General features: G+C 46.4%; 1 protein-coding gene across 3 annotated transcripts in view; it reads right to left on the minus strand.

The window, feature by feature from the left end:
* The window catches only part of Arid1b (AT-rich interaction domain 1B), a 360,006-nt gene that overhangs the window by 311,050 nt on the left and 22,308 nt on the right, over positions 1–26,648 (minus strand). For all 3 annotated transcript variants that reach the window (XM_038338780.2, XM_038338778.2, XM_038338779.2), the window contains exon 2: positions 2,107–2,301. In XM_038338780.2, the coding sequence (XP_038194708.1) occupies positions 2,107–2,301 (195 nt within the window). The remainder of the gene's footprint in view (positions 1–2,106; positions 2,302–26,648) is intronic.

Below are 26,648 nucleotides of genomic sequence, written 5' to 3' on the forward strand. Positions count from 1 at the left end.
TTGTTTATAAATGTTCTTTTACATTTAAAGAGGGATGTGATATAGATATGAATAATTTACATTGGTATAAATTTTGCTTTGTTGATATAAATTTTAGGTCAATTTTATTATATGTATATGTATTTCTGATCTTGATTAAGGTATTGTGATTATGTAGTTCATTTAAAAATGTAATGTATAATTACAAAATATAGGTTGTTAATGGATAATCATCGATAATAGTCAAGCTTGTAGTCATGTTAGTTAGATTTTCTAGATATATAGAGATATATTTCAGTTAAATAGGCATTCTTCATATCTTTCAAAGACTACAGAATATGGCATTTTAAATGTTTTAATAACTTAGGGATTTTCATGACAATGAGACACTTCTGCTCCTGGCAGCACCAATCCACTTCAAGAGGACAATGGGCAAGAAACTGCTCTCGTCTGGACTGTTGCATAAACTGGACACAAAGAACCCGCAGAGAAAGGACTGCTGAACTTGCCTAAAGGTGAGATGGTCCTTTGGGGTTCCTGGTTCATGAAAGAGTATGCGAGACATTCTGCAGGATACAGAAGAAAGTGACTGAACTGCCTTTGAAATTTCCTGCTTCATGGAAATGTCTGCTGGACACTATGGGCCTGTAGGCTAAAAATGGATGCCCCAACAGTACAAAAGAACTTTGGGTGACTGTCCAGGCAGTGAGATGTCTCTGTCATTTCTAGAGTTTTAGAAGTTTCTTACTTCTTGTTTATTTAGGTAATATTATATCCTTCTGGAGTCTTTGATGGAGTTGAAGAATGGTTAGTTATAGTTTTCCATTATTATGATAAAGATAAAATAGATATAAGTATTGTAATTGTAATTCTTGCTTGATAACTGTTTTGTTATATGTAATTTTACTATGTTAAAGTGAAAGCCTTTCTTTTTTGTTTAAACAGAAAAAGGGGAAATGATGTGGGAGGGTCTTCTGTTCTGTGTTGATTTCATTAGTCAAATAAAGAAACTGCCTTGGCCCTTTGATAGGACAGAAAATTAGGTAGGCAGAGTAAACAGAACAGGATGCCGGGTAGAAGGCAGTGAGGCAGTCGCCATGAAGCTTCGGCCCAAGATGGACGTAGGTTAGAATCTTCCCGTTAAGCTACCACCTTGTGTTGCTATACGCATTAATAGAAATGGGTTAATCAAGATGTGAGAGTTAGCCAGTAAGAGGCTAGAGCTAATGGACCAGGCAGTATTTAAAAGAATACAGTTTCCATGTAATTATTTTGGATAAAGCTAGCCGGGTGGCGGGAAGCGGCCTGCAGCTCCTATCACTATAGCCAGGCACAGCCTTTTTGGTGCTCCCTGTCACTAAACACCCTGACAAGCCTGAATCCAATTGTGTCCTTTGCAAGGCCTGTGCCTCTTCAGGCCAGCTAAACAAGCAAACTCTAAGACCCCGGAGACCATGAGCTGATGTGGCTAGCTGAGCAACCATGTATGGTTAATGACACTTGATTCTGAAAGGGAGAAAAAGATGGGGACTTTTGTTTAAGAATAAGAAAGGCTTCTCCTATCCAAGACAACTAACCAAATTCACAAATGAAATCAGAAGCCTTTTCTAGACACACCACAAAAATAGTCTAACAGAAGAAACTTTCTGGGAAATTAAAGCTGATGCTAGCCCAGGCTAGTGGCAACATCTGTAATCCCATCACTGGGAGACCAAGCTTGAGAACAGCCTGGGCTAACACGATCAGACTAACTTAAACAACAACAGCAAAACAAAGCTTTGAAGGACTACAAAAACCTCAGTGAAGTCTTCTCACAGCTCCGCATCTGAGGAGTTAACCTCAGAAATGTGAGAAAGTCAAGGTCACTGAGAGTAGCAAGACTGCAGTCTATCAAGCAGGAACTTTGTCTACTTTGTTGCAAAATCAATTTCCATTTTTAAGAAAGAAAAAACAAAGTGAAAATGGTCAATTTCATTGCAAGTTCAACTTTCCATCTTTAACAAAGAAAAAAAGGGGGGATAACACAGAACACCCCCAAATTCTCTCAATACCAGTAACACAGAAATCAAAAAGGAAAAAAAAAGCTATCACTACAACAGGTGAAGGCAGAGAGAAGCTGATACTAACCTGCTGCTGTGGGTACTGCATGCCTCCCAGGGCCCCTGGAGCCCGGCCCTGCATGCTGAGGGGGTACCGCTGTGTTCCTGGGGGACCATAGGAGCCTCCTGGGTATGGACTGCTCTGCTGTGGCTGGGAATGGGGGTGAGTACCCATCCCGTACAACTGAGGCCTCTTCATCACCATTGGATCCATTGGACTGCCCTGTGAGGAGATAAAGAAAAGTTTATTAGCTATTACTAAGAACAAATGCAGACTCTGAATCTTACATACATACATACATAATACATACATAATACATACATAAAACACAACCATCTAGATCTTGAGATTAAAGACCACAACTCCAAAAAATACTAATCTAGAACATTAAAGAGACATTTTTTAAACTAACTTTCAGAAAGGATTTTAAAATAAAGAAGATCTAGAATAAATTATATAAAGAGAAATTTTACATATAAGTACCTAGAATCCTAAAAAAGCACAGATAACGTGATTACTAATAAGGATAAAGATGACTGGCAGCACTTTTGATTCAAAGTATCACAGTGATGACATTTTAGACCTGAAACCTACAGAGCCTGAGGGAGCCTAGTGCCCAAGTAAAAAGAAGAATTTTAGATAATGCAAAATGCTTTCAGATAAACATTTCCAAAGATAATGAGTGTGTAGCAATAACCCCAGACTGGGAATCACAAGGTAGTAAACACCTTAGCAAAAACACCAGTTCAAAGCTAACTCTGAATTTATTTTTGGTCTGGTGAGTCAGTCCTTGGGCCTCAGGGCCAAGGTCAGAGAGGCAGGAGCAGAAGTCAAGCAAGGCCTTCCCAACCTGGGCTATCAGAGCAGCAGCCCTCGCCTGAGGCCACAAGGCCCATGGCACTCTCAAGCAGATCCTTCTCCCCAAACCTGCTGTGTGCCAGGCTCCCACACAAGCTGGTGAGGACTCTCAGGAAGAGCTGCAGACTAACTGGGGAGCCAGGCTTGGGGTGGGGGGCGGAAATGCAAACAGAACTCCAACTTCAGAAGCGAAGCTGCCTGCTGTGTCTGAGGAGGCATGGAAGCTACAGGTATGTGTGATGCAGGAGACTGAAGATTTGCTGCAGAAGGCCGAGGACGGAGCATGAGCCAACGCCTGACAGGTCATCTCAGGCTGCCTCTTCTGATGACCCTCTGTCACCAGAGCCACCTGTCAGGACTGTTCTCTCAGGAAGTGGCTGAAAGCAGGGCCAGCTGCCATACTGGGCAGGTGAGATAGAGGTCCTGTGATGGACAGGCAGCAGTGATGAGATCACACACACACACACACACACACACACACATACACGAAGACTCAGAGTCTAAGAAGCGATGGAAGGTGGGTGGTAAGACACAGATTAAGTAAGGAATATGCAATGATGTTGGCACGAAAGGTGATGCTTCCAGGGGCACAAAGTAAACGTTCAATAAGCACAGGGTGAGTTAGCAAGTGAAGCCCATTCACTTTATCCTGGGAGGACGGCCAATGAGGCAGAGGATCAGGAATGTAAGGGCAGTTGGACATAGTTTGAGACTACATTAACAAGACCCTGTTTTAAAAGGCAATATGGGAGGTAAAGGAGGAACAGGGAGAATGATGTGTGGAAAAATAAATTGGGAGCAATACTATTTAGGCAAAGGAGTGTGTGGGGGGCGGGGGCATGGACCACAAAGAAACCAAGTATCTGAAACAGCAGACAGAACTGCAGGGAGCATGTTGTCCCCGAAGAGAAGGCAATCTCATGGAGTCACAAAGCAGGACTGCCACCCGAGCCCAGCAGGCCACACAGTAAAGGTGAAGGCCTGGAGGAACATTGGCTAGGGCAGGTACCTGCTGAGCTCTGCAGAGACACTGTTGCCAGCAGAAGTGAGGCCTAAGGGTGAGGGATAAAGAGAAAGAACAGCAGCAAGCAGTGAGCCCCAAAACCCACAGCTGAGGAAGGGGAGAATGGCCAGCTTCCCCTCCCTCCATGTCCTACCACAAGACTGCAGGTGGTCATTTCTCCTGGGAGTGAGATGACCCAGGGGAAGTCATCTGGTGGGGGTTTGTTTTTGTGACTTGATGACAGCTGCGTGCTCAGATCGTGATGATTTCAGCGGTGAGGGTGTGCACTACATACTCTCAGGGGAACAGGAATGAGCAGCCATGACGATGGTGGGGAAGATTGTGGGGGTGGGCATCATGATCCTAGTACATGCAGGAATATGGGGATGCAGGAATACAGAGATCAGGGATGCCTGGATGCAGGGATACAGAGATGCAGAGATGCAGGGATCAGGGATGTAAGAATCAGGGGTACAGGAATGCAGGGATACAGGAATCAGGGATGCAAGCAGCTGACACATTGTCTCAGTGGTAGGAGAAAAGAAAGGAACTACGGAAAACACCTGGCCTCAGCCAGAGCACCCCCCCCCCCCCACAGCTCTGTGGATGCAGATCCTACACGGACCAACACTGTGTGGAGCACAGAGGAAATGGGGTCACACCATCTAAGAAAATTCACAAGTTTGGGATTTAAACTCTATTACTTTCACCAACCAAGAACACTGAACCTAAAATAACTGGAAATGAGCAAGAGCATATGGTTTCATTCAATCAGTACACTCCTCTTCCATAGCCCTGGCCTGCCTTGCAGACACACATGCTAGCATGCCTGTGGCAACAGCAAATTCTAGAACTAAGCATTTCCTCTGAATATTTACATTACAGTGTATGCTTGTGAAAGCAGGGTGTAATTTTTCTCCAGATTTTCTTTCCAACGATAAAGCAAGATTTTCTTTGGCAGTATGAAAAATCAAGGTTGAGCCGGTAATTTCAAAACCAGCGAGGGAACAGCAGCCCACAGAGAGGCTGCACACATTCCCAATCAGGTCAGAGAGCTATCAGCACGGCTCTGCAGCAGCCCTGTGTGGGCATCGCTCAGGCAGCACGAACACGGGGATTCTACTCACCTCACTCTACACAATGCCCAACCTAAACTGCGTAAGGAAAGCACAAGGTCTAACTCGGGAGGAAGTGCAGACGCCTGCGCCAGGCACTGCCACAGTGCAGCGCTTGCCTTACCCCTGACGAAACTGTTTCATAATATCTGTCTCAGCAACTCAGTCCAATTCAAGATGCAGCTAATTTGCACTAGAGTCAAAAACATTAGCTTAACCCTGAGACTCCTGAACATCAAGGACATGAGATGCAGCTCCTCTCCGCCTCCAAGGCATCGGATTGCTTGCGGGACTATGAAGCGTGTACCTACTCACATAACGTCTATTATTTAATTCCACCCTTTTCTCCTTTCATCCTGTTTTTAGGCACTCATCCACAATCCGAATTCATCCCCTGTGAACCTGCTGATGTGAACATTAAAACATGCAGAGAAGTATCTCAGCTCCTCACTACGAGAATCTCAATCAAAACCAAAACTTTTCCTGAAGAACTAAAGGCTAGGTTAGGCCTTGTGTGCACATAGACCCTTAAATAATTTTGTTTGTTATCGTTCGTCCTGTTGGGATACTTTTAGAGTATGACCATCTTCATTTCTCATACAGAAGGTGCTGTTCCAGCCCCGTCCACAGTCATCGGTCCTCAAGCTCCTCACTGGGTGGGGTTTTCCTCTCCACAGTAGCCCACAATGCTACACCTGAGTGTCAACCCCACAAGACACATCAATTTCCGGACTGGATTTTAGTACTTGCTAGGCTTCTGTGTTCACACAGCCGTGCTCTTCCCCCTCTCTCTCCAGGACACACACACTTGCTTTGCCTGGTCTCTCTTGGGGGCCTAATGTCTTCCAACAGGCTCTGTTGCCCCATCCCGGGAAGAACGGACTGAGGATGAGTACAGCAGGTTTTGAAGCATGTCTGTGTTCAGACTCTAAGCACACCGGTAACCGAGTCCAGCTATATTCTGGCTTCCAAAAGCTGACCTGGGAATTCCCTTTTGTAAATTACCGAAGCCAAAAGATAGCAGCTCGTGTTATCTCTAGCATAATTTAGATCGCCATTCAGAGTCATCTTATCAGAATATGCCTAGTACATATTTATAGTAAAGATACCTATGTAACTTTACTTTACCCCTGAATATCAAATTAAGGGCCTAATTTACTAAAGGTCTTGCTATGATTTTCTTAGCCCAGTTCCCTAAACCACAAACTGGATAAAGATATTTGCAAAACCCCCAGGAAGAACCACCACAGGTCAACCCGCAACTGTGTCTGCACATCCGGCTACTGCAAGAGCTCACAGAAAGGGAAAGGCGCCCCTCTTCTCACTGACAGGAAGGAGTCTCCTGCTGGTGATACTCCAATCACCTACAAAGCTGACAAAAGTAACCACGCCCAGTGTGAATAAGTATCTGAACAAACAGGTATACAAAGTATAAATGGGGGCTGGCAAGAGGGCTAGTGGGTGAAGGTCTTATAAACAACCTGAGTGGGAGCCCTAGGATCCCCATATTAGAAGGATGCAACCGACTTCTGCTGCTATGGGATAATCTTTTTACACTAAGAAGATGTGTCTTTGCCAAGGCGCCTTCTGACTGGTTTAATAAAGAGCTGAATGGCCAATAACTAAGCAGGAGAGAATAGGTGGGACTTCCGGGGAGAGAGAGGAGCTGGGGATAAATTTGTTGTGGCAGGGAGACACTAAAGAAGTTAGACATACAGTACAGAGGAGAGGTAAGCCACATGGCGGAGGGCAGATTAATAAAAACAAATTAAATTCTAAGAGCTATTTGGGGGAAAGTCCAAGCTAAAGGCCAAGCTTTCATAATAATAAGTCTCCGTGTCATTATTGCTGAGCTAGGGCCCAGCAGAGAAGCACACTGCATCTGCAAGCTCTCCACTGGCCTCCACACATGCTCTATGACGTGTATGCACAGGGGAGGCACACATGCATACAGAATTAGTAAGAGCTACCAAGTGCCTGTCACCCTGTAGCCTAAAAGTTCAAAGAAAAATGGAACCAATCAATCACAACCACAATCACAAAAGCTATGCACAAGCCTTACTATACCAGCACAGTGGGATGTGTGAAAATGGGAATATGGAAGACGCACAAAATAGGTAAAGTTCTCCATTGTGATGCACACAAGTTACAGTTCTATGAAAACTGATGCTGATGACCAGGAGGCCTCTGGGACCTGTGAATAACTGTCACCTCATAAAGCAATCTTCTCGGGCTTTGCCATGATAACGGCTCTATACAGCTTTAATAGCTTCCAACGCCCTGATGACAGTGCCTCTATATACAGCTCCAACAGTGATGCTTCCCAGGCCACGGGAAGTTAGGCTGAGACCTGCAGGCTAGAGCTGGGCTGTCTCCTGGCATCCCCTGGCTCAGGGCAGAAACTCGTGGGACAGGAGGAGCTCACTCTTGACCCCCTCCCTGTACATCACTAGCACCTGCTACCATGGCAGCGTGAAAACACGCCCAGGCTGCCCTGTGAGAACTTCTGCAGTGCCCTGTGCTGCTATTTAACCCCTTTATGACCTTTTCTCACTTTCTGTGTTAGATTTCTGACCTCACTAGTGTGTCCTGATGACAATGCCCAGGCTCAGCACAGCTCGTTGTCTTACTCAGACAACCTGGGGAACTGTGGTCACTTGGTAACTGTTTAGGAGCTCTGACTGGTCACAGAAAGGAGAGCACTTTCAGAAACAAAAAGTCAGCATTGGTACCCAACCAGATACTTGACAATTCAGACATGCACATGGCAGACACACATGAAGCCAGCAATAATTCATACATGCACATGGCAGACTCATAAAGAGCCCCCAGTCCTTGTCAAGCCTCTAAGTACTATGGTTTTCAGTCACCACAAAAACAAAGGCAAAAAAAAAAAGTGACTCACATCTAGATGACACAGGAAGTCTCTCCAAAGGGCAAAACATTATGTGCTTAGGTCTGATCCTCAGACTGAAGTTGGAAAACATACACCCTGCCTCTAAAACTGTGTGTTTTGACTTGCACTGGGACAGCACAGTCCATTTAAGACTGATAAAACACTGAACTTCAAAAGTCTGGAATCAACTATCTCTACCACATTCTTCTATCAATACACAAATTTCGGCTACATTCTCTGATGATGCAGGTATACCGTAGATCTCTAGGATATTAGACATATTCCAAGATGGTAAACTATTGATACATCAGGCCATGATGCCATTAGCAACATGAGAAGAAGGAGGCAAAGATGCTAAATATGACCTGCCCTATACTGACAGATAACCACCATCGATATCCTGAGGTTTCGATTCTGGACTCCTAACGTATTGTGGAATTGTGTAATGACATCTAATGATAAGGGCATGAGAAGAGAATTCTTCTGCTCTTAAAAAAATGGGATGGCAATTTTTATTGACGCCACTTTTACTGATATAAATGTGCCTTGATGCATAAATTCAGATAAAGAGGTGTGCGTTTCCACATATATGCCGTCACTGAACAAGCTAGCTGGACATGAACAGCACACACACATGGGAGGCTGAAGCAGGAGAATTATGAGTTCAAGATCAGATTGGTAATCACAGCAAGACCTTGCAAGGTTTGTTTTTGAAAGGTCTTTTTGTTGTTTTTTAAGACAGGAAAAAAAAGATACACAATCTTTTCCCAGTTACATTTTAAGTTTTAGCCTGAGCTTAAAATCCCACCATTATTATTACAATTATTGATATCCATAAAATATATTATAACCTATGTATAAATATGTACCATAATCTACCAATGAAAAGCAACAGTGTAGCCGGATGTAGTAGTGCACACACCTTTAATCCCAGCACTCAGGAGGCAGAGGCAGGCGGATCTCTGAGAATTTGAGGCCAGCCTGGTCTACAGAGTGAGTTCTAAGACAGCCAGGGATACACAGAGAAAACCTGTGCTGAACTCCACCCCCATCCAGGGCTACATAGTGAGACCTTGTCCCAAAAAGTAAACAAGTAAACAGATAAATAAGTGATGGCAGGCTGGTGTCCCAAGTCCTCCAGTCAGTTCAGAGAACCACCCTCTTGGAGACTCATCCAAAACCTTTCCTGACAACAAGCATTCATTTCCAAGACATCTCAATACATTCTCCATGAGCACACGCCACCCTGGTCATGGAGTCAGCAAGGAAAAAGACCCTCACTGCTGGTATGTATGAACCCCTCACCCCTACCCCAGGTATCTACCACCAGGAAGGCTGTGTGGCACAAGTCTGTGTATCTGTTCATTTTCTGTTTATTTCTGGTCATTGCTCCTAACCTAAAGACATGCTTGTCTAGATCCTTAAGGACTTCTAACACACAACTGCATCTCCTAGCTTGACAACAGCCGACAGTGAGATGAACGTGAGTCATTAAATCTTTAGCCACGTCACTAATATTCAAGAAAAGGCTGGAAAGCACAGGGAGGGTCTGCACGGCATTTCCTAGGGACTCACATGAACCCTGTGTTGGAGCGGGAGCGCCCACAGCGCCCTTACCTCACTCCCGTGAGTGAGCACGAGGCCCAGCACACTGCCAGTCCCTCCATCTTCTCACATACACAGTGAGCAGTTCAGTGCTCAGGAGCAGAATCAGAGGCAAGGGCCATACAGGCAAGGACACAGGGCTGAGAGTCGGACACCTGACTGTGAGCCCTGCCTGTGCCTTAAGAAATCAGTGAACAGAGAGCACAATCAACCAATAACTTATCTATCTTCTTGTCTCCCGGCAGACTATTGATTAAGGGTGGAGGTTTTATCTGGCTCGCCCATGTGCCCAGGTGGGAGCACAATGCCTGACACGAGGAGCACTGTGGACCAGGAAAGCCCAGACTAACAGTGTGACACGGCCTCTTGTCAGCAGGGCTCCAACCGCAAAGTGAGAGTTCCGATGACCAGCAGGCCACTTGAGACCAAGGTCATGCACACGCTGGCTTCAACTATCGTTACCCAAACGTGTCCAACAAGACCCTCTCACATGTCTGACTGGAGAGAAAACACCTCATCTAATCATGACTCCCTTCTCTCCATACACACCAGACAGCTCCTCCCCAGTCAACTCCAATCACAACGGCCTCCTGGAACTCTGGAGCTGCACTTATTTTCCCATAAAGGCTTTCCAACAAGCCATTCCTCCACCAAAAAGAATGTTCTACAGAACTCAACTCCACTGTCTTCTCCTTAAGGAGTTTCCCTGAGCAGCAGCCACAGCCCTGACAGCCTCTGACAGCCCTGTCCTAATATCTCAAGGTGCTCCCAGGTCACAAAGTCTCCAGCGACTCTTAATACATGGTGAATTACCTCCTACCTAGTCTCCCGAAGAGTCCAGACAGTGAGGGTGAAAACCAAGGAGCAAATCAACCGACCGTTATGGTGGAACAAAGATAATGCAAGTGCAAAAAGAAAACCAGTTTTGGTCTGCCAGCTTTTGTCTGACTTTTATAAATTGGCAAAAACTTAGCATTATTAGTTTAATCCCCAAAAGTTCAGCAGCTTATAAATCAATCCAGTGAGTAAATTGTTGTCTAACTAAACCACACTTTTAAATTTAGTTCATCAAATGTAATAATCTTGTGAACAATCAAAGTTTGTCTGTGTGTGTTTAGTTTATTAAAGGGTAAATTGGGTCTAAATGGAATATCAAAATAATAATGAAACATATTTCCATTTATTCTCAGACAAGTTACTCCTGTCACCCCAGAAAATTGTAGTTTTTAAAGAGGCAGACCACTCTCCACAATTTACATGCCTGAGCATGCATGCGCCACTCTCACCTATTTGCATCCCTCAGCATGCATGCACCACCCTCATCTATTTGCATCCCTCAGCATGCATGCACCACTCTTCAGACTCTGTCATTGAAGAGAGCACAGTAGCTGGCTCTTATTTAAAGAGAGAACAATAACATGGGGCACTTGCCATGTAAATACAGATTAAGATCAAGAAAGGAAAGTTTGTGTGTGACAGTGTCACATTCCAGCCCCACCACCTGTAGCTGAAGAGCCACCACTGGCCTCCACGCACTGCAGCAAACTCAAGCACACACTACCAACACTGCCACTCTTGGTGTAAAATTCGTTCAGAATAGGAGATGACATATTCCAAATATTCACACATAACCGGCTTCTAACACGGATAAAATTTTAGTCTCATCATTATTAGAGCATTCTGTAATTCTGAAATAAGATTATTTCAGTGATCTAAAAGGTATGGAAACCCTTTGCTCCTTCATCATGGCACAGAAGACAGTCCCCACGGGCGTCTCTGAAGCCCCATGAGCTGCAGGCAGTCACTCTCAACTAGCACCATGCAGACACCAGTTTGGCATCTCTAGAGCAGTAAGAGTCTGTCATCAGGGAGGCCTGGGTCCATCCCTCCTGGCTGCTTCTGACTAGCTACAAAATGAGAGAGAAGTTTTCAAGATCCCTGAGTCACGATGTCCCCAACTTTCCAAGTGAAATAACATCTCCCTCTGAGACAGCCACTGAAAGGCTAGTGTCATTCGGCAGTGGGAAAGACTACTCGAGAGCCACGTCTCAGCTAGGTAACTTCCTGGGGGAGGGTAGCTACCTGGGTCTTGTCCTCGATGGCAAGCATTGAGCTATGCACCCAGTCCTACTTCTTTAATTGTTAAAATCGGCAGCTTCAAAGATGCAGTATAAAAAATGCTAACAAGTTAAAATTGTCGACCAACACCTGCTTCTGGACAAAAGACACACTCCAGGGTGACACACAAATGCTTCCAGGGACAAGCCACCATGAAGTATGTTCTTTAGCAGAGCCAATGAGATACAACACCGACTCCTATTTAACATGGATGCTCAGGAAAGAAGTTAACATGACCAACACATAGCCAAATTTTACATTTTAAATAAGAAAATGGAGCTGGAGAGATGGCTCAGTGGTAAGAGCATTGGCTGCTCTTGGAGAGGACCCAGGTTTGATTCTCAGCACCCACATAACAGCTAACAGCTGTCTGTAATTCCAGGCTCAGGGGAATCAGTGCTCTCTTTTGGCCTCCAAAGGCACTCACAGTAAGACACTCGTGTCCATAACGTAAAACATCAATAAATTTAAAAAGAAAAGAAATACAAATATAAGGCCAGACAGAGCCTGTCCTGAAGGGAAGTCTACTGCTGGGCAGATGCTTGTTACAACAGGGGACAAAATCAGGGCGGCTCAGGGGAGGATTTCTGCAGTGACTGCACCAGCACGTGCGGGAGTACATCTGTTCCTAGGCCCTACACTCTCAAGGAACACAAAGGGACAGAGTGTCTGCAACCCTTTTCAATAATGCTGAGAAAACAAATACATATGGATGGATAAATGGGCAGACAGACGGACGGACAGAATAAGAGGGGTGGCAGGGTACTAAAGTCAGCTGTGCCAGAACTGAGAAGGTGCATGGTTTCGCTGTGGAGTATTTTTACATTTTGGGGTAAATTTTAAATGCACTCTACCAGAGTGGTAGAGCGCTAAGGACATCTGACAACCAAGGTAACATGTCATTCAAATCCACAGCGCCCCAAAACTGTGGGTGGAGACAACACACACACACACACACACACACACACACACACCACAGTGTGTACAGGAAGGCTGGGGACAGGGTTGCACAAAAGTTGCGCAATACAATACTTTCAGTTATTACTTTTATTATTTATTTATTTAGGCAAGGTCTCACTATGTAGCCCTGGCTAGCCTAGAACACTCTATAGATTGGCCTTGAGCTCAATCTTCATGCCTCTGCTATCTGACTGCTAAAATTAAAAGGGCGTCCTCACCAGCCCAGGCTTGGCATTCTTTTTATAAGATTTTACTCTTAATAAATGTTTACTTTTGTGTATGTGCAGAGGTATAAGCACTAGCCATAGGGAAAAAGTGTGGGGATTTTCGCACTCAGCACAGCCTGAAAAGCTGACGATTCCAAAGGTGCGGACGAAGGCACAGAGGGAAAGGAAGGTTCTGGAATGGACTCGGAGACACTCAGCTAGCACGACTTCCATGGCAGACAGAGGGGCCCTACTAGGGCTTACCTTTCCAACCCTATCCTGAGGATGGATGACTGCAGGCTTAGGGCTGCAGAACAAACCGGGTAAACAGCCTAGATATTAAGCAGACACAGCTGTCTGCACTTCAGCTGCCTGGTTTGAAAAGTCAATATAATACCAGTACCTATCAGTGTGAGAGCCTAGCACAGCAGGTCACAGGGATGGACACACACCCAGAGTGCAGGCACTAAACGATGCTAAAGACTGGCACTCCTGGGATCACCCCTCCAGCTGCCCATTCCTCACAGGCAAGATGAGGGACTAGAGAGAAGCAATGAGCCCTTGCTGTCTCAACACTCTGTGAGCACCCCTCCACCCTGCCTGGCTTCCGCGCTGCAGTGTGTTAAGAAGAATATGAACAGTGAATGGCACCTCTCCTTTCTGCTCATCTGGTCAGAATCTTATTGGTCAAGTCTCTTGAAGATCTGAAACCCTGAGAGACAAGACTCACCTTAACATGGAAAGTTCTACCGTCATTCCAAGTCTTAGAAAGCCTTTACCCAGCATCCCCCTGGCCATCCTGTAAACTGAGGCAATTCTTCCAAACCCTGCCAAGTGCCACTGCATCAACACCTGCTTTCCCAGGGTCCCGCCAGTCACAATCTCCCACTGAACAGGCACTAAATACCCCAAGCCACTGCCGCTGGTTACCTGCCCCCCCCCCTCTCTTTCTCATCAGAGAACGAGCTCCTTCAGTGTTTGTTCTTCATTCTAGCCCTGCCTATAGGCAGACGTGGGACACAGCTAGTGTTCTGCTTCAACTGGTCAGCCGGTTTACAAAGGAAAGCCAAGGACAACTTAACCTCCACCTCTCTCCGGGCCGCCCCTCCTAATACCTTACAGCCTTGCTAAAGGTGTCAGTTTTAAAGTACTGACAACAATGGAACCTAATATACAGCCTGGCTCATGACAGATTCTTAATAAATGTTTGGCGTTTGGGTGTGAGGAAGACATGCAGCTGCCTCCTACTCCAAGCGTGACTTCTCCAGGATTCAAGTGATAAGGCTCCAAACAGGCATGTTTTATTTCCCTGCCATAATGTCACTCTTCCCAATAGTCTCAAAACATTTCCAAAGCTCTGCTGATTGCTGTTACTGTAATTAAGAATGAAAAATGCCTAGCAAGCACCTGCCGCTCTAAAGATCCATCAACACATTACCATCAGAAGTCTGAGCCGCCCATGCGGACAGAAAACCTGGTGAACTCAGCTGAACTTGGGCCACTGGAGCATCATTTTTCTTTTCTTTTGTAATTTAATGTGCATGGGTATTCCGTCCACATGTATGTCTACATAACACATGCATGCCTGGTGCCCTTGGAGGCCAGAAGATGGCGACAGACACCCTGAGACTGAAGTTGTGAGCAACCATGTGGGCGCTGGGAATCGAACGCAGGTCCACTGGACTGCTGAGCCATCTCTCCAGCCCTCCAACTATTTTTTAAGTAGAACACATGAAAACATGAACTATAATAGTACAAAAGCACAACTGTGTATTCCATTTCACTGTTGGCAAGGGTGGCACATACAACCAAAGTGTGAGGAACGTGAAGCCTGACCCATCTATCTGAACCTGGACAGAGGGCCACCTGCATATTTGGACAGGAAGAGCAGCGGGTATGCTGGTCATATATCCTTAGCATTTATGGCAAATTATTAATCAAGTCCCACCTGAAACAATTTGTTAAACTGATTTTAATCACTGGGCCTCTCATGTGAAGCTTTGTATAATCAGCATTTCATTTACAAAATTAATTGCCTGATTGATTCTCAGGAGGCAGTTGCTGTCATTACCCTACTGTCATAACTGCTGAGTGGGGTGTCACAACACGAGATTCTGACAGTATGAAAGCATTGCTATTTTAAAAATGGATAAGGGGAAAGGGCAAGAAATAAAGAAAACCAGAGAAGTGACATAAGCCCTAGGCCAGCAGAAAGGCTGAGCGCATCACAGGGCCCACTGCACAGACTGCCGTGGAAATGTAGACGCCAACCTCCAGACGCCAGTCTGCCTTTCCAATAGTACACAAACACGCGTCGTGCATCTTCAAAACCACCTGAGTAGCTGCTGGAGACACAGTTTTATCATTAAACTTATATTATTATAACTGTTGGATAGCCTATTGATAATTGATGAATCTTCACCTAAAAGCCTGTCATCACAATCAATTAACAGAGATTAGGACATAAAATATTTTAGGGGATCAGCGAGAAGGCTTAGCGGGCGAAAGCGCTTGCTGTGCAAGTCTGACAACTGGAGTCTGACCCCCAAAACTTCTCCTGAGAGCCACCCTCTGACCACACACACACACACATACACGGTCACATGTACACAGCCCCAGTCTAACCCCCAAAACCTGCTCCTGAAAGCCACCCTCTGACCACACACACACACACATACACGGTCACATGTACACAACCCAAGTCCGACCCCCAAAACCTGCTCCCAAAAGTTGCCCTCTGACCACATACACACACGCGTGGTCACATGCACATAACCCCAATTCGACCCCCAAAACTTGCTCCCAAAATTCACTCTCTGACCTACACACACTTGATTACATACACACACCTATACACGCATATGTACAAACAAAATAATTTTAAAAAATTTTGGTGTAAAAATTAACCACTGAAATACAGAACAAGTAGAAAGGGTTTTAATTGAGGATTGTCATTCTCCCAAAACAGGGACCATATTATCCATAACCATACCTCAAATGCACCTGTTCAAGCATAAATTTAGCCAAAGACTGAACTTTTTTCTTTACCATTAATTTGCATTTTCAAAGAAAACGTCCAAATTCCCCTTAAATCCTTAAGTCTTGGAGATCCTTCCCCATTCTTGCCCCTCAAACTCACTTGCATGTCCTTTATCTCCAGCAGTCCACGGAAGCAGGCCGGCCAAACTAAGCCAAGATACTCTGAAAGGAGTAAAATAACTTCCCAAGTATAGCGGGAACAATACCGTCTGGACACAGTCCAACTCCCCCAAGACCTCTCTCAAACAGGCCCTGATGAGGAGCCCTAATGAACATTACCCTCCCTTCCAACATTGAATTTTAATCCCATGTATGTCCTCAAAATGCCTTTGCAAGCAAAGATCCCTTCACTAAACCATTCTATTACCTTGCAACCAAATATTTTATTTGCTGGTTTGGTGAAGAAAGCAAATTGATACATCAGGCCCACTAGCACGCTGCGTGCCAACATGGCAAACTCATGGTCAGTGACATTGCACACATCACAGGTGGGTCCTATTTATTTATTTATTTATTTATTTATTTATTTATTATGTATACAACATTCCTTCCATATATGTTTGCATGCCAGAAGAGGACACCAGATCTCATTATAGATGGCTGTGAACCACCATGTGGTTGCTGGGAATTGAACTCAGGACCTCTGGAAGAGCAGTCAGTGCTCTTAACCTCTGAGCCATCTCTCCATCCCCACTCCTCTGACATTTTAAGTGCTGCTCTGTGACACTGGCGTGGCTCACAAGGACACTCTAAGTATCAGCGATGTCTACAAAAGGCTTCCAAAGAGAGGCACCATGAGTGCATGTCTCTAAGCACACACACTGACCCATTGAACAACAGGATTTGCAAAGTCCAATGCATCCGCTCAGACTTCTGGATCCATCAAGGTCTTCAGGGAAGACAGAGAACTCTACTGTACACGTCAAGAGAGTGGAGACATGGCAATAAACATTTGACACTAGCAGGAGTCTGCGTGTCACAAACTGTTGAGAGCAGAAATTCCAAAAGATAAAAACAAAGGCATGCGTCACATCCTGGCTTCATGTCTACTGATGTGAGAAATTCCTGATGGCAGCTTAAGGAGGAAGGGCTTATCTGGCTAACAGTTCCAGGTGCCAGTCCATCGCTGTGGGAAAGTGAAGGTAGTAAACACGACACAATTAGTCAAGAGCAGAGAGAAACAAGCGCATCAGTTCCTTGAAACCGTGCCACCCAACTCAATTAACCAATAAAGAAAAACCCTCAGGTTGGAAGATGGCTCAACGGTCCAGAGCACTGGCCACTCCTGCTCCCCTAGAGGAGCCGGGTTCAGTTCCCAGCACCCACATGGCAGCTCACAACTGTCTGTAGCTCAAGTTCCAGGGTATATGATGCCTTCACACTGACATACATGCCAGGAAAGCACATAAAATAAAATTGAGGGGGAGGGAGGGAGGGGGGAGAGGGAGGGAGGGAGGGAGGGAGGGAGGGAGGGAGGGAGGGAGGGAGGGAGGGACGGAGGGAGGGAGGGAGGGAGGGAGGGAGGGAGGGAAGGAGGGAGGGGACAACTGACAGCCTCACAGGCTCACTGGCATGCTCACAAGCCAGCCCGACCTAGGCAATTTCTCACTGAGTTTCACCCATGATACTTGGTTGTGTCCTGCTGACACTTAAAACAGGACCTGGGCCTAGCATGAAGAGTGCAGCTGAAAACATATGCAGGCAAGGTACAGTGGCACAGGCCTGTCCTCCCGGCACCCAAGAGATGGAGGCAAGACGGTCAGGAGCTCAGAGTCATCCTCAGTTACAGAGTGAATTTGAAGCTAGCCTGGGCTACATGATACCTTCTCAAAAAGAGGGTGGGTGGGCATTCATCCAGTCAAGATCCTAGTTCCTATGTGGAAAGGGAGAAGGTACACTATGGAGGAGCAGCTTGACAAGAGTATCAACAGGAAGGCTTTGAGGAAAAGCCCTGCTCTATCCTTCCAAAGGAAAGGGACGGGGTAGTACGTGCAAAGACATGTTTGAATGTGGGAACTTGATGGGCAGAAGGAGTTTACTTCTCAGGAGGAAGCGCTGAGTGAGGAATGGTTTAGAGACACGGATGAAAGAGGAAACAGATCCTTCACAGGAACATCATCTAACCACCCGTCCACCATCTAACCACCCGTCCACCACCATCTAACCACCCGTCCACCATCTAACCACCCGTCCACCATCTAACCACCCGTCCACCATCTAACCACCCGTCCACCACCATCTAACCACCCGTCCACCATCTAACCACCCGTCCACCATCTAACCACCCGTCCACCATCATCTAACCACCCGTCCACCATCATCTAACCACCCGTCCACCATCTAACCACCCGTCCACCATCATCTAACCACCCGTCCACCATCTAACCACCCGTCCACCACCATCTAACCACCCGTCCACCATCTAACCACCCGTCCACCATCATCTAACCACCCGTCCACCATCATCTAACCACCCGTCCACCATCTAACCACCCGTCCACCATCTAACCACCCGTCCACCATCATCTAACCACCCGTCCACCATCTAACCACCCGTCCACCATCATCTAACCACCCGTCCACCACCATCTAACCAGCCGTCCACCACCATCTAACCACCCATCCACCATCATCTAACCACCCATCCACCATCTAACCACCCGTCCACCATCATCTAACCACCCGTCCACCACCATCTAACCAGCCGTCCACCACCATCTAACCACCCGTCCACCATCATCTAACCACCCGTCCACCATCATCTAACCACCCATCCACCATCTAACCACCCGTCCACCATCTAACCACCCGTCCACCACCATCTAACCACCCGTCCACCATCATCTAACCACCCGTCCACCATCTAACCACCCGTCCACCATCTAACCACCCATCCACCATCTAACCACCCGTCCACCACCATCTAACCACCCGTCCACCATCATCTAACCACCCGTCCACCATCTAACCACCCATCCACCACCATCTAACCACCCATCCACCAGCTGTCTAAACTGAAGTAGCACTTGCCTGTAAGGTTTGGTGAAAGACAGACATGACAGGAAACAGGAATGCTTGGTATAGTGAGCTCAGGGATGCCAGCCCATCATGAGGAATGCATCAGCAGCAGCACAGATACACAGTACATACAAGGACACAGGAGCAGAACAAGCACCTACTGGGAACTCTGTTCTCTGGGTGACAGACTCTCCATACGATTAATGCTAATTAAATCCTGCCAGGCAGTGACCACTAGTCTGGTTGGATGAAACCATATTCTACAGCAGGAACCTGCCTTGGGTGGTGAATACGACACAGTCAGAATCCCCCAGATCTGATTCGGGGTCTTTGGGAAAGGTCTCTCATGGCCCTGCCATTCCACTCCAGTGAAAACCAAAAGACTTCTTTGGTCAGGTGTGGATGAACTGGGTCCTTCCTCCTCCTTCCTTCCTTCTCCCATCCCAGGAAATTCGTATGTTGAGGCCCTAACCCTGAACACTGTTACATGATATAAAGAATGTAACTAAAAGTCAGCTAAGAAGCAGAAGGAGAGTGGGTAAGGCAAGCTCACATCCGATATGGGGTGCCCCTCTGTATACTGTGAATATACTTTATTACCATTGGTTAATAAAGATGTTTCTTTGACCTATGGCAGGGCAGAATATAGCTAAGGCAGGAAATACCAACAGAAAGTCAGGGAGAAAGGAGGAGTCGGGGAGACACCAGCAACTGCTGGAGAAGCAAGATGTGAGGTAACAAGCCACAAGCCTTGTGATAAAATATAAAGTAATAGAAATGGGTTAATTTAGAAGTAAGAGCTAGTTAGTAATAAACCTGAGTTACTGGCCAAACTTTTATAAGTAATACAAGCCTCGCGAACTGGCAGGCGGAAGAGAAACCTCCATTTACACACATCCTCTTTTACTCCCTCTTCACTTAACCTACGCATGGACGAAAAGACCACAGGAGTAGCCAAGAGATGCGGTCACCTCCAAGGCAAGAGCAGAGGACCCAGAATGGCAACTCTGTTGCCGCCTTTATCTTAAATGTCATGCTCCAGAACTGAGAAAGACTTCTCTCATTTCAGGGGCATCCAGTCTGCGCTAGACCATGGAAACGCGAGTAGACTAACACAAACTCCTCCATCTTGTGCATCTGAACTATCCACCTACAGTGGGGAGAATGCTGAGGGGATCCCCGAGATCTACGCCTCCTGCTAGCTATAATTGTGTGTAACCCCTCCCCTTAAGACCTAACCAAGAAAGCATTGCAAATGCCAAAGGATTTTGTGGATGCAATTCCAGTCCCTAATCAGTGGACTCTGGGGTTCTGAAAGAGTGTCCTAGCTAGGCCTGACCTAATCAGGTGAGATTTTAAACAGAAAGTCCCTGCCACAATGACTCTCCCTCTAGCGGGGCACCGAAGAAGCAAACTGCTGTAAACTCTACACCTCAAGGAATAATTCTGCCAACAGTCTGTGAAAATGTCCCCCTCCTCTGTCCTGTACAGAACACAGCCCAGAGAGCCCCTGGACTGCAGCCCAAGACCTCCAGAGGGCACAGACCGGCAGAGCCTGCACCTCTATTCCACTGAAACTCTGAGAAAATATTCTCTTATGCCCCAGAATTTCCACAGTTAACGGAGGCAAATCCACGTGTCAGGAAGACACTGCACACTGCACACAGCAGCTCCACACCCCTCACTGGAGTGGGTTACACCTGTAACTTACCACCCTCCACGCAAGACCTGCTGCTGCTCAAATGCCAGTATTTGTGGCAGTGCTGGATGGTTTCATGTCTCAGAAGCTGCTGTGAGCAGCTCTGTTCCTCCCATCTCCAAGCACACTCCACTCACCAAGACCCTGATTCTACGGTGGCTGTCCTGAGTCTCCGCAAACCACACCCCCCCCCCCAGGGAACGCCTCTCTGTGGCTCACAGACCTTCAAGGCAATCTCTGTGGTAACAGCCATTTGGTTGAGGGTCTCCCCAGACAGCAGAGGCTGAGGTAAAGAGGAGATGGTGTGCAATGGCCCAGGAAAGCAGCCCCAGCCCCGTGCCAGAGAACCGTGAGCATGAACCCACTTCCGGCTGGGCTGCATCAGGTGGGTCCTCAGAAAGCTGCCGCCAGTCCTGCTGTAGACCCTAGTAGGGTACGTGTCACCATAATGTCACAATTAAGGCCAACCTGAACTATAAACCAAATCTCAGAGATACACTGACAATAACATACAGGAGTTGAAATAAGTGGCTTGAACTATCTGTAGCTACCTGCTCGTGCACACACGACTTCAGACACGGAGGTGAACGAGTACTTATTTGTCCCTGCCTGCATTTCCCTCTGAAGCTGCCACAGGTCTTTTAACGCAGAGCCTGCTGCCACCTGCCAGTCTCGACAGCACTCGGGCATCCTGCTCCCAGACCATGGACCCTGCAGGTGTGACAGAATGAGGGGACATCTCTCTCTCTTCCTGTGCTACCTGACCGTCACAAAACAAACTGCCAGGCTTACCCAGTGACTGGCCTTCACTTGGGAGACCACATCACAGCATACCCATCTCCCTACCTATTTATCTTCAAGTGACTTGAAAATGGCTACTTGTGAGGCAGTTTTCAATAAACCAGCAAGCTCAAACCAAAGTCCTCTGGTCACTCCTCCCATTCCTTAGTAAAAGGCAAATCTTTAAATGCCTTTGGCAGGGGTGGCAATGAATTGCCCAGACTCCCCTAGAAGCGTCAGCTAGCCTCAGCCCTCTATATACTGCAACTGAGTCACCGGCGTCATTTTACAATGCTGATGAGGCTCCTCGCAAGCCTTGTTTATTAAATTGTTTCCTTTAAGCGTGCCTGGTGACAAATTTGTTTCCGACTAAATCAGGTATCCTATGAAAAAATAATAGAACAGCGGAAGAGCCCTCCAGGGACGGCTTCATCTAGATCTCAAAAGTAAAACGGGGATGAAATGTTACAAGAGACAGCTTAATTTAGGAGCAGGTTCCCAAGATCAGTGGAGTATCAGTCCAGCCAGTACCCTGTGTACAGAATGACAGCCTTGCACACAGCAGCAGACACAAAGGCCAGAAGCCTCCATGAGAAGCTCTCGGGCTACCCACTTCCTCGTCCAGAGGTGGGTGATAGTCTGCCAGACCACCACCCCCACAGTTCCAGAGAGTCGGCCCGAGAGGGAGAGGGAGAGCACAAATAGGCGGGCGCGACTCTCAGACAGGCCGTCGGCGCTCTGCTTTCCACGGGGTGAGAAGAATGAATGAGTGAAACAGACACGCAGCTAAACATCTCCAAAAGCGATCATTTGAATCTGCTGGGCAGCGGGACTTTGATGAACTTCAGTGGCAGACGAGACATGCTCAGATACACGGACTTTGAAGCATTTTCCCCAATGAAATAAAAGTCCTTAATACTGTTTTTAATCATGGATTTTAGTCCTTCTAAAAATATAATCTTTTTAAAGTTTCTTTCCTTTCATCAAGCAAAAACCAGAACAAGCGAGGACAAGGGTAGTCCTTTATATTTTAAAACCAGACAACCAATTTACATAGCTAATGAATAAATCCTCCTTAACAAGCAATCCCATTAATTTTATTTTACTTATATATATACAGCATGCAGATTAGAGAAAGTTCTTTAGCTTTGGAGAGCCAGTTCGTTTCTCTAGTGGTTGAAAGACATCTGAAATGCACAGACAAAGGAGAATGGAAGGGAACGAGGTGCGAGTCTAAGTCTCTGTGCTGTTGGCCTGTACAAGAACTGACGTTAGCTCTCTAACTCAAAGTCAAGAGAGGCCAGGCCCACGCGTGACAGATCATCAAGATCACAATAAAGGATTTCTCCAAGAGATCCTATTCACAAAAGTATACGCCTATGTTATTTACCACCATGCCCCCTAAAAAGGAAAGGGAACTGAAGTATTTCAAGACCCATAACATAGTCTCAGTCTCTCTCTCTCTCTCTCTCTCTCTCTCTCTCTCTCTTTCTTCTCTCTTTTTTTTTTCTCTCTTGTGTGTGCGCGCGCCCCAGCACTTAGCAGGCTGAGGCAGAAGTGAGTTCAAAGTTAGCTTTGTTTACATAGTAGGAGTGCATGCACATCTATGTGTGTATAGGTTAACAGGTAAATGTCACATGATATCAACACACAGTCCTCCCACTTTGGTTTTCCCCACCCATAGTTCTGAGCTCAACAGAAATGATAAAAGTAACTCGGGAGTGGGGAACACATAGCTGATACCTTCTAAACAGAAAACGTTCTCATCCTCTTTCTCAATGACTTCTCAATTTCAATTACTGAATTCAATTTGAGATCTCTGCCTCTGTCTCTGCCTGTGCTTTGTACCACAACAGGGTTAAAGCTTCACTGGTTACACAGTAGGCCATGACAGCCTGCATTCCCGTAGAACGTTTGGGCCAGAGAAAATGTTCTAGACACCACCCACCAACCCACGAAGCCCAGAAGTGCATCTGAAGCTGTCAGAAAAGGATTCACATGGGACCCCGCCTGAAGATCCTAGGCTGATTTCCGAGAGTAGGCCTCTGAGAGTAGGTCAACTGCCTCGGGGGATGATTCCAAAATGACCCTATGACCCACAGAAGAAACAATGCCGCAGCTGTCACCATTCAGAGACTGCTCAGACAAGAGGGAGCCTTCCTCTCTGCAGCACACCAAGCTTACCGGAGGGAAGCGAGCAGGAGCAGAGGCCTTAGGAGCACTGACAGTGGGATCTGTGCCTGGCTGCTTTTAACATCACTGCATACGCTCACATCACATGTCTATAACAAACGTCAACGAGAATAAAATACACTTCATGCTCTGGAAAGCACATTTGACGGATGAAGGTCTAGCATGAGAAGGCAGCGAGCTAGCTGCACTAAAGCCAACCCTGCCAAAGAGACTGGAAATAGCCAACTTGCAAGCTTTTGCCAATGCTTGAGCCTTTTATAACAAAAACATGTTCAAATCCTGTGGTTTTGTAACTCAAAGAAAAAAGACAAAAATGTAAAACTATAGGAGTGAAATTTAAGGGAACTAATGGAGTTCCTGAATAAGAAGAAAAAAAAAATACTCACTTGGATGGCAGATAGTTAAAAAAAAAAAAAAAAAAAAAAAAAAGAATCAAGCATCTGGTAGGAATGTTTTTTTTTGTTTTTGTGCTCATCAATTTCTGGATGTGTTCTGCTTCTTCCCTCCCCATGACAGGTTCTTCATCCAAAAGATGGAAACTCCCTGCCCCAAGTCAGCTAAGTGTTTGAGTGGAGACCAAGATAACTAAGCCCTCCAGCCTAGCTGGAGACAGGACCTGAAGTAACGCATGTTCTGTCCAGCACCAGGCAAGCTACAATCCTCAGGCCAAATCTGGAACGCTATCTGTACAAGTATGACTTAGGAAATAAAACCCAAAGAGATCATACATGTAAGGTTACACAACATTCAAACTGCAGAATATGTGGTTTTTATTGGCACACAGCCTATCCAATTAGTGTCTGCGTTGGTGCTACTGGGCAAAGATGAGCATTCGAAGCAAACATCATCTGGCCTGGAATCCTAAAACATGCACTATCTGGCCCCATATAAGCCAAGTCTTCTAACCCTTGATCCAAAAGCCTGCAGAGTCTTCAGCAGACTCTGAAATCACAACAGCCAGGAGTGACTGTATTTGGCCTGAGGCCAAGCAGTGTCCTGAATGATGCACTGTGATCCAGCGTTGCCATGGATAAGACAAGAACACCCACCAACCCTCCCACCGTTAGTGTGAGGACCAGATGAGAACACTACCTTGGAAACTAAGTTAAAAGCAAAGCAATCTATAGTTCCACTTGGGGTGAAAACACAAAGCCAAGAGACCCTGGGAAACCCTTTCTTAGACGATGTGTCTCTGGGAAAAGGGCTACCCATTCCTCTATTGATCGGTAGGGTCCCAACCATGGCCACCAAGAGTGCTTTCCTTTGCTGGTTTAGACCTTAAGTTTCTTTAAAGAGCTGTCTGTATATAAATGTTGTGCTTACGGAGGACTAGGCAGCACCCCTCATGGCCCTCACAGCAGTTACTAACCCCATTTCATGAAGAAGAAAGCAGGCGCTCCCCTATGTTTATGGCTCCAGATCCAGCACGGAGATCAGTTCGGTGAGTTTGGAGACAGGGAGGCTGGGACATGCAAAATCAAATCCTAAGGGTTCAAAGCTGAAAATGTATGTAACTCCCCTTGCTCTACTTTTTGCCCAGGTGCGGAAAAGAAAGCTTAAAAGGGGCAGAGTGGTTTCTGGATGGAGATAGAGGATCCTGGTACGCTGGCTCCTAAGAGCAGAACACACCCTGCGGGCAGCCACGCAACCCCTGGAGAACAACCGCTCCTCAAGTGGGGCTAGTCAGTTAGGAGAACTTCTACACACTTCGCAACGCTGCCCCCAAATCGAGGTCACATGATCACCCCACTCTGCAAAGCCACCCAAGCTGGCGCTCAAACTAACAGCCTTCTACCTGTTGTGTTTCACGCTGAGCCCAAGGTGCCCACGGCACAGGCAAGAACAGTGACTCTACCACAGCGGCTGGAAGACGCAAAATCCATACGCCAAGCCAGCACCGGCCCGCCGTGACAGGACCTTGTCAGGGTACACAGAGGAAGGGTGCCCTGGCCTCAGCAGCATGAGCAAACAAACCACTACAGTCATCAAGTCTATGGACAGGCAGGGTGAACCCTGTGGGGGAAGCACTGCCAAGGAAGGCATCAAGCCTCTGGGAGATGCCGCAGCAGCACGGCCACTGGCGGTGCCACCCATCACGTAAACAGCATCGTTTCAGGAGACCAAAGAGATGTGGACATTAAAACCACAAAGACGCAGCTGGGAGACTGGGTGCTGTGAGCTCAGACCCCAGCACCATTTAAAAGAAGCCAGTAATCCAGTGCTGAGGGGTGGGATCAGGGGTCCCAGTGGCCTTGGGGACCAGAAGATGGGCAAGCTCCAAGTTCAGCAAGCAACCCTGTTTCAAAAAATTAAGACTGAGCAAGATACTTCTTCCCTTCACACTCATAAACACCAGGGCATCACACCACTAACACCCAAAAATAAAAAAGTAAAATAAAAAGTAAAAATAAAAAAAGGAAAGAAAAAGACATAAAATGAGACTGTGTGTTTGCTCTAATTTTTTTGTTGCTGATGTTATTTTTCTGCTGTTGTTTTTTCCAGCCAAATCAATTCTCTCTTAATAATAAAACTTCTCAGCGGTTCCTACTGCCTGTAGAATGTGCTACAGTCCTTTCATGGTCCACAAAGCTTTTTATGATGTGCCGGACTGCCAAACAGTTAAAATTGAGGGGTATTCTTTAGAAATCTTCCGGGGCAGCAGGGGAACCCCCACATCTGCGACTCTTCTGGTTCAACACTGCACTCTACCCTTGGTGTGCAGTGTCCGAGTCCTCTGACTAACGTCAGCGCTGTCTACACACACACTCTCCTTATATACAGTCACAGAACGAGGCCACATCCCACCCCCAAACTACTGGCTTCTTCATTGAAAAGCTGGGCAATAGTATAATCCCAGCACTCGGAGACAGAGGCAAGCGGATCTCTATGAGTTTGAGGTCAGCCTGGTCTACAGAGCTAGTGCTAAGACAGTCAGAGCTGTTACACAAAGAAACTCTGTCTCAAAAAACAAAGTACTTTGGTTTGACTTGGCAGGCTGGCGTTTGCTGTCTTCCACCCTTGTACTTACACAAAGCTGCACCAAGAATGGTAGCTAATGCTGTGGATGTTCATATACACA

This window comes from Arvicola amphibius, chromosome 8 (genome assembly GCF_903992535.2).
Source record: "Arvicola amphibius chromosome 8, mArvAmp1.2, whole genome shotgun sequence".
In the NCBI taxonomy this organism is placed as follows: Eukaryota; Metazoa; Chordata; class Mammalia; order Rodentia; family Cricetidae; genus Arvicola; species Arvicola amphibius.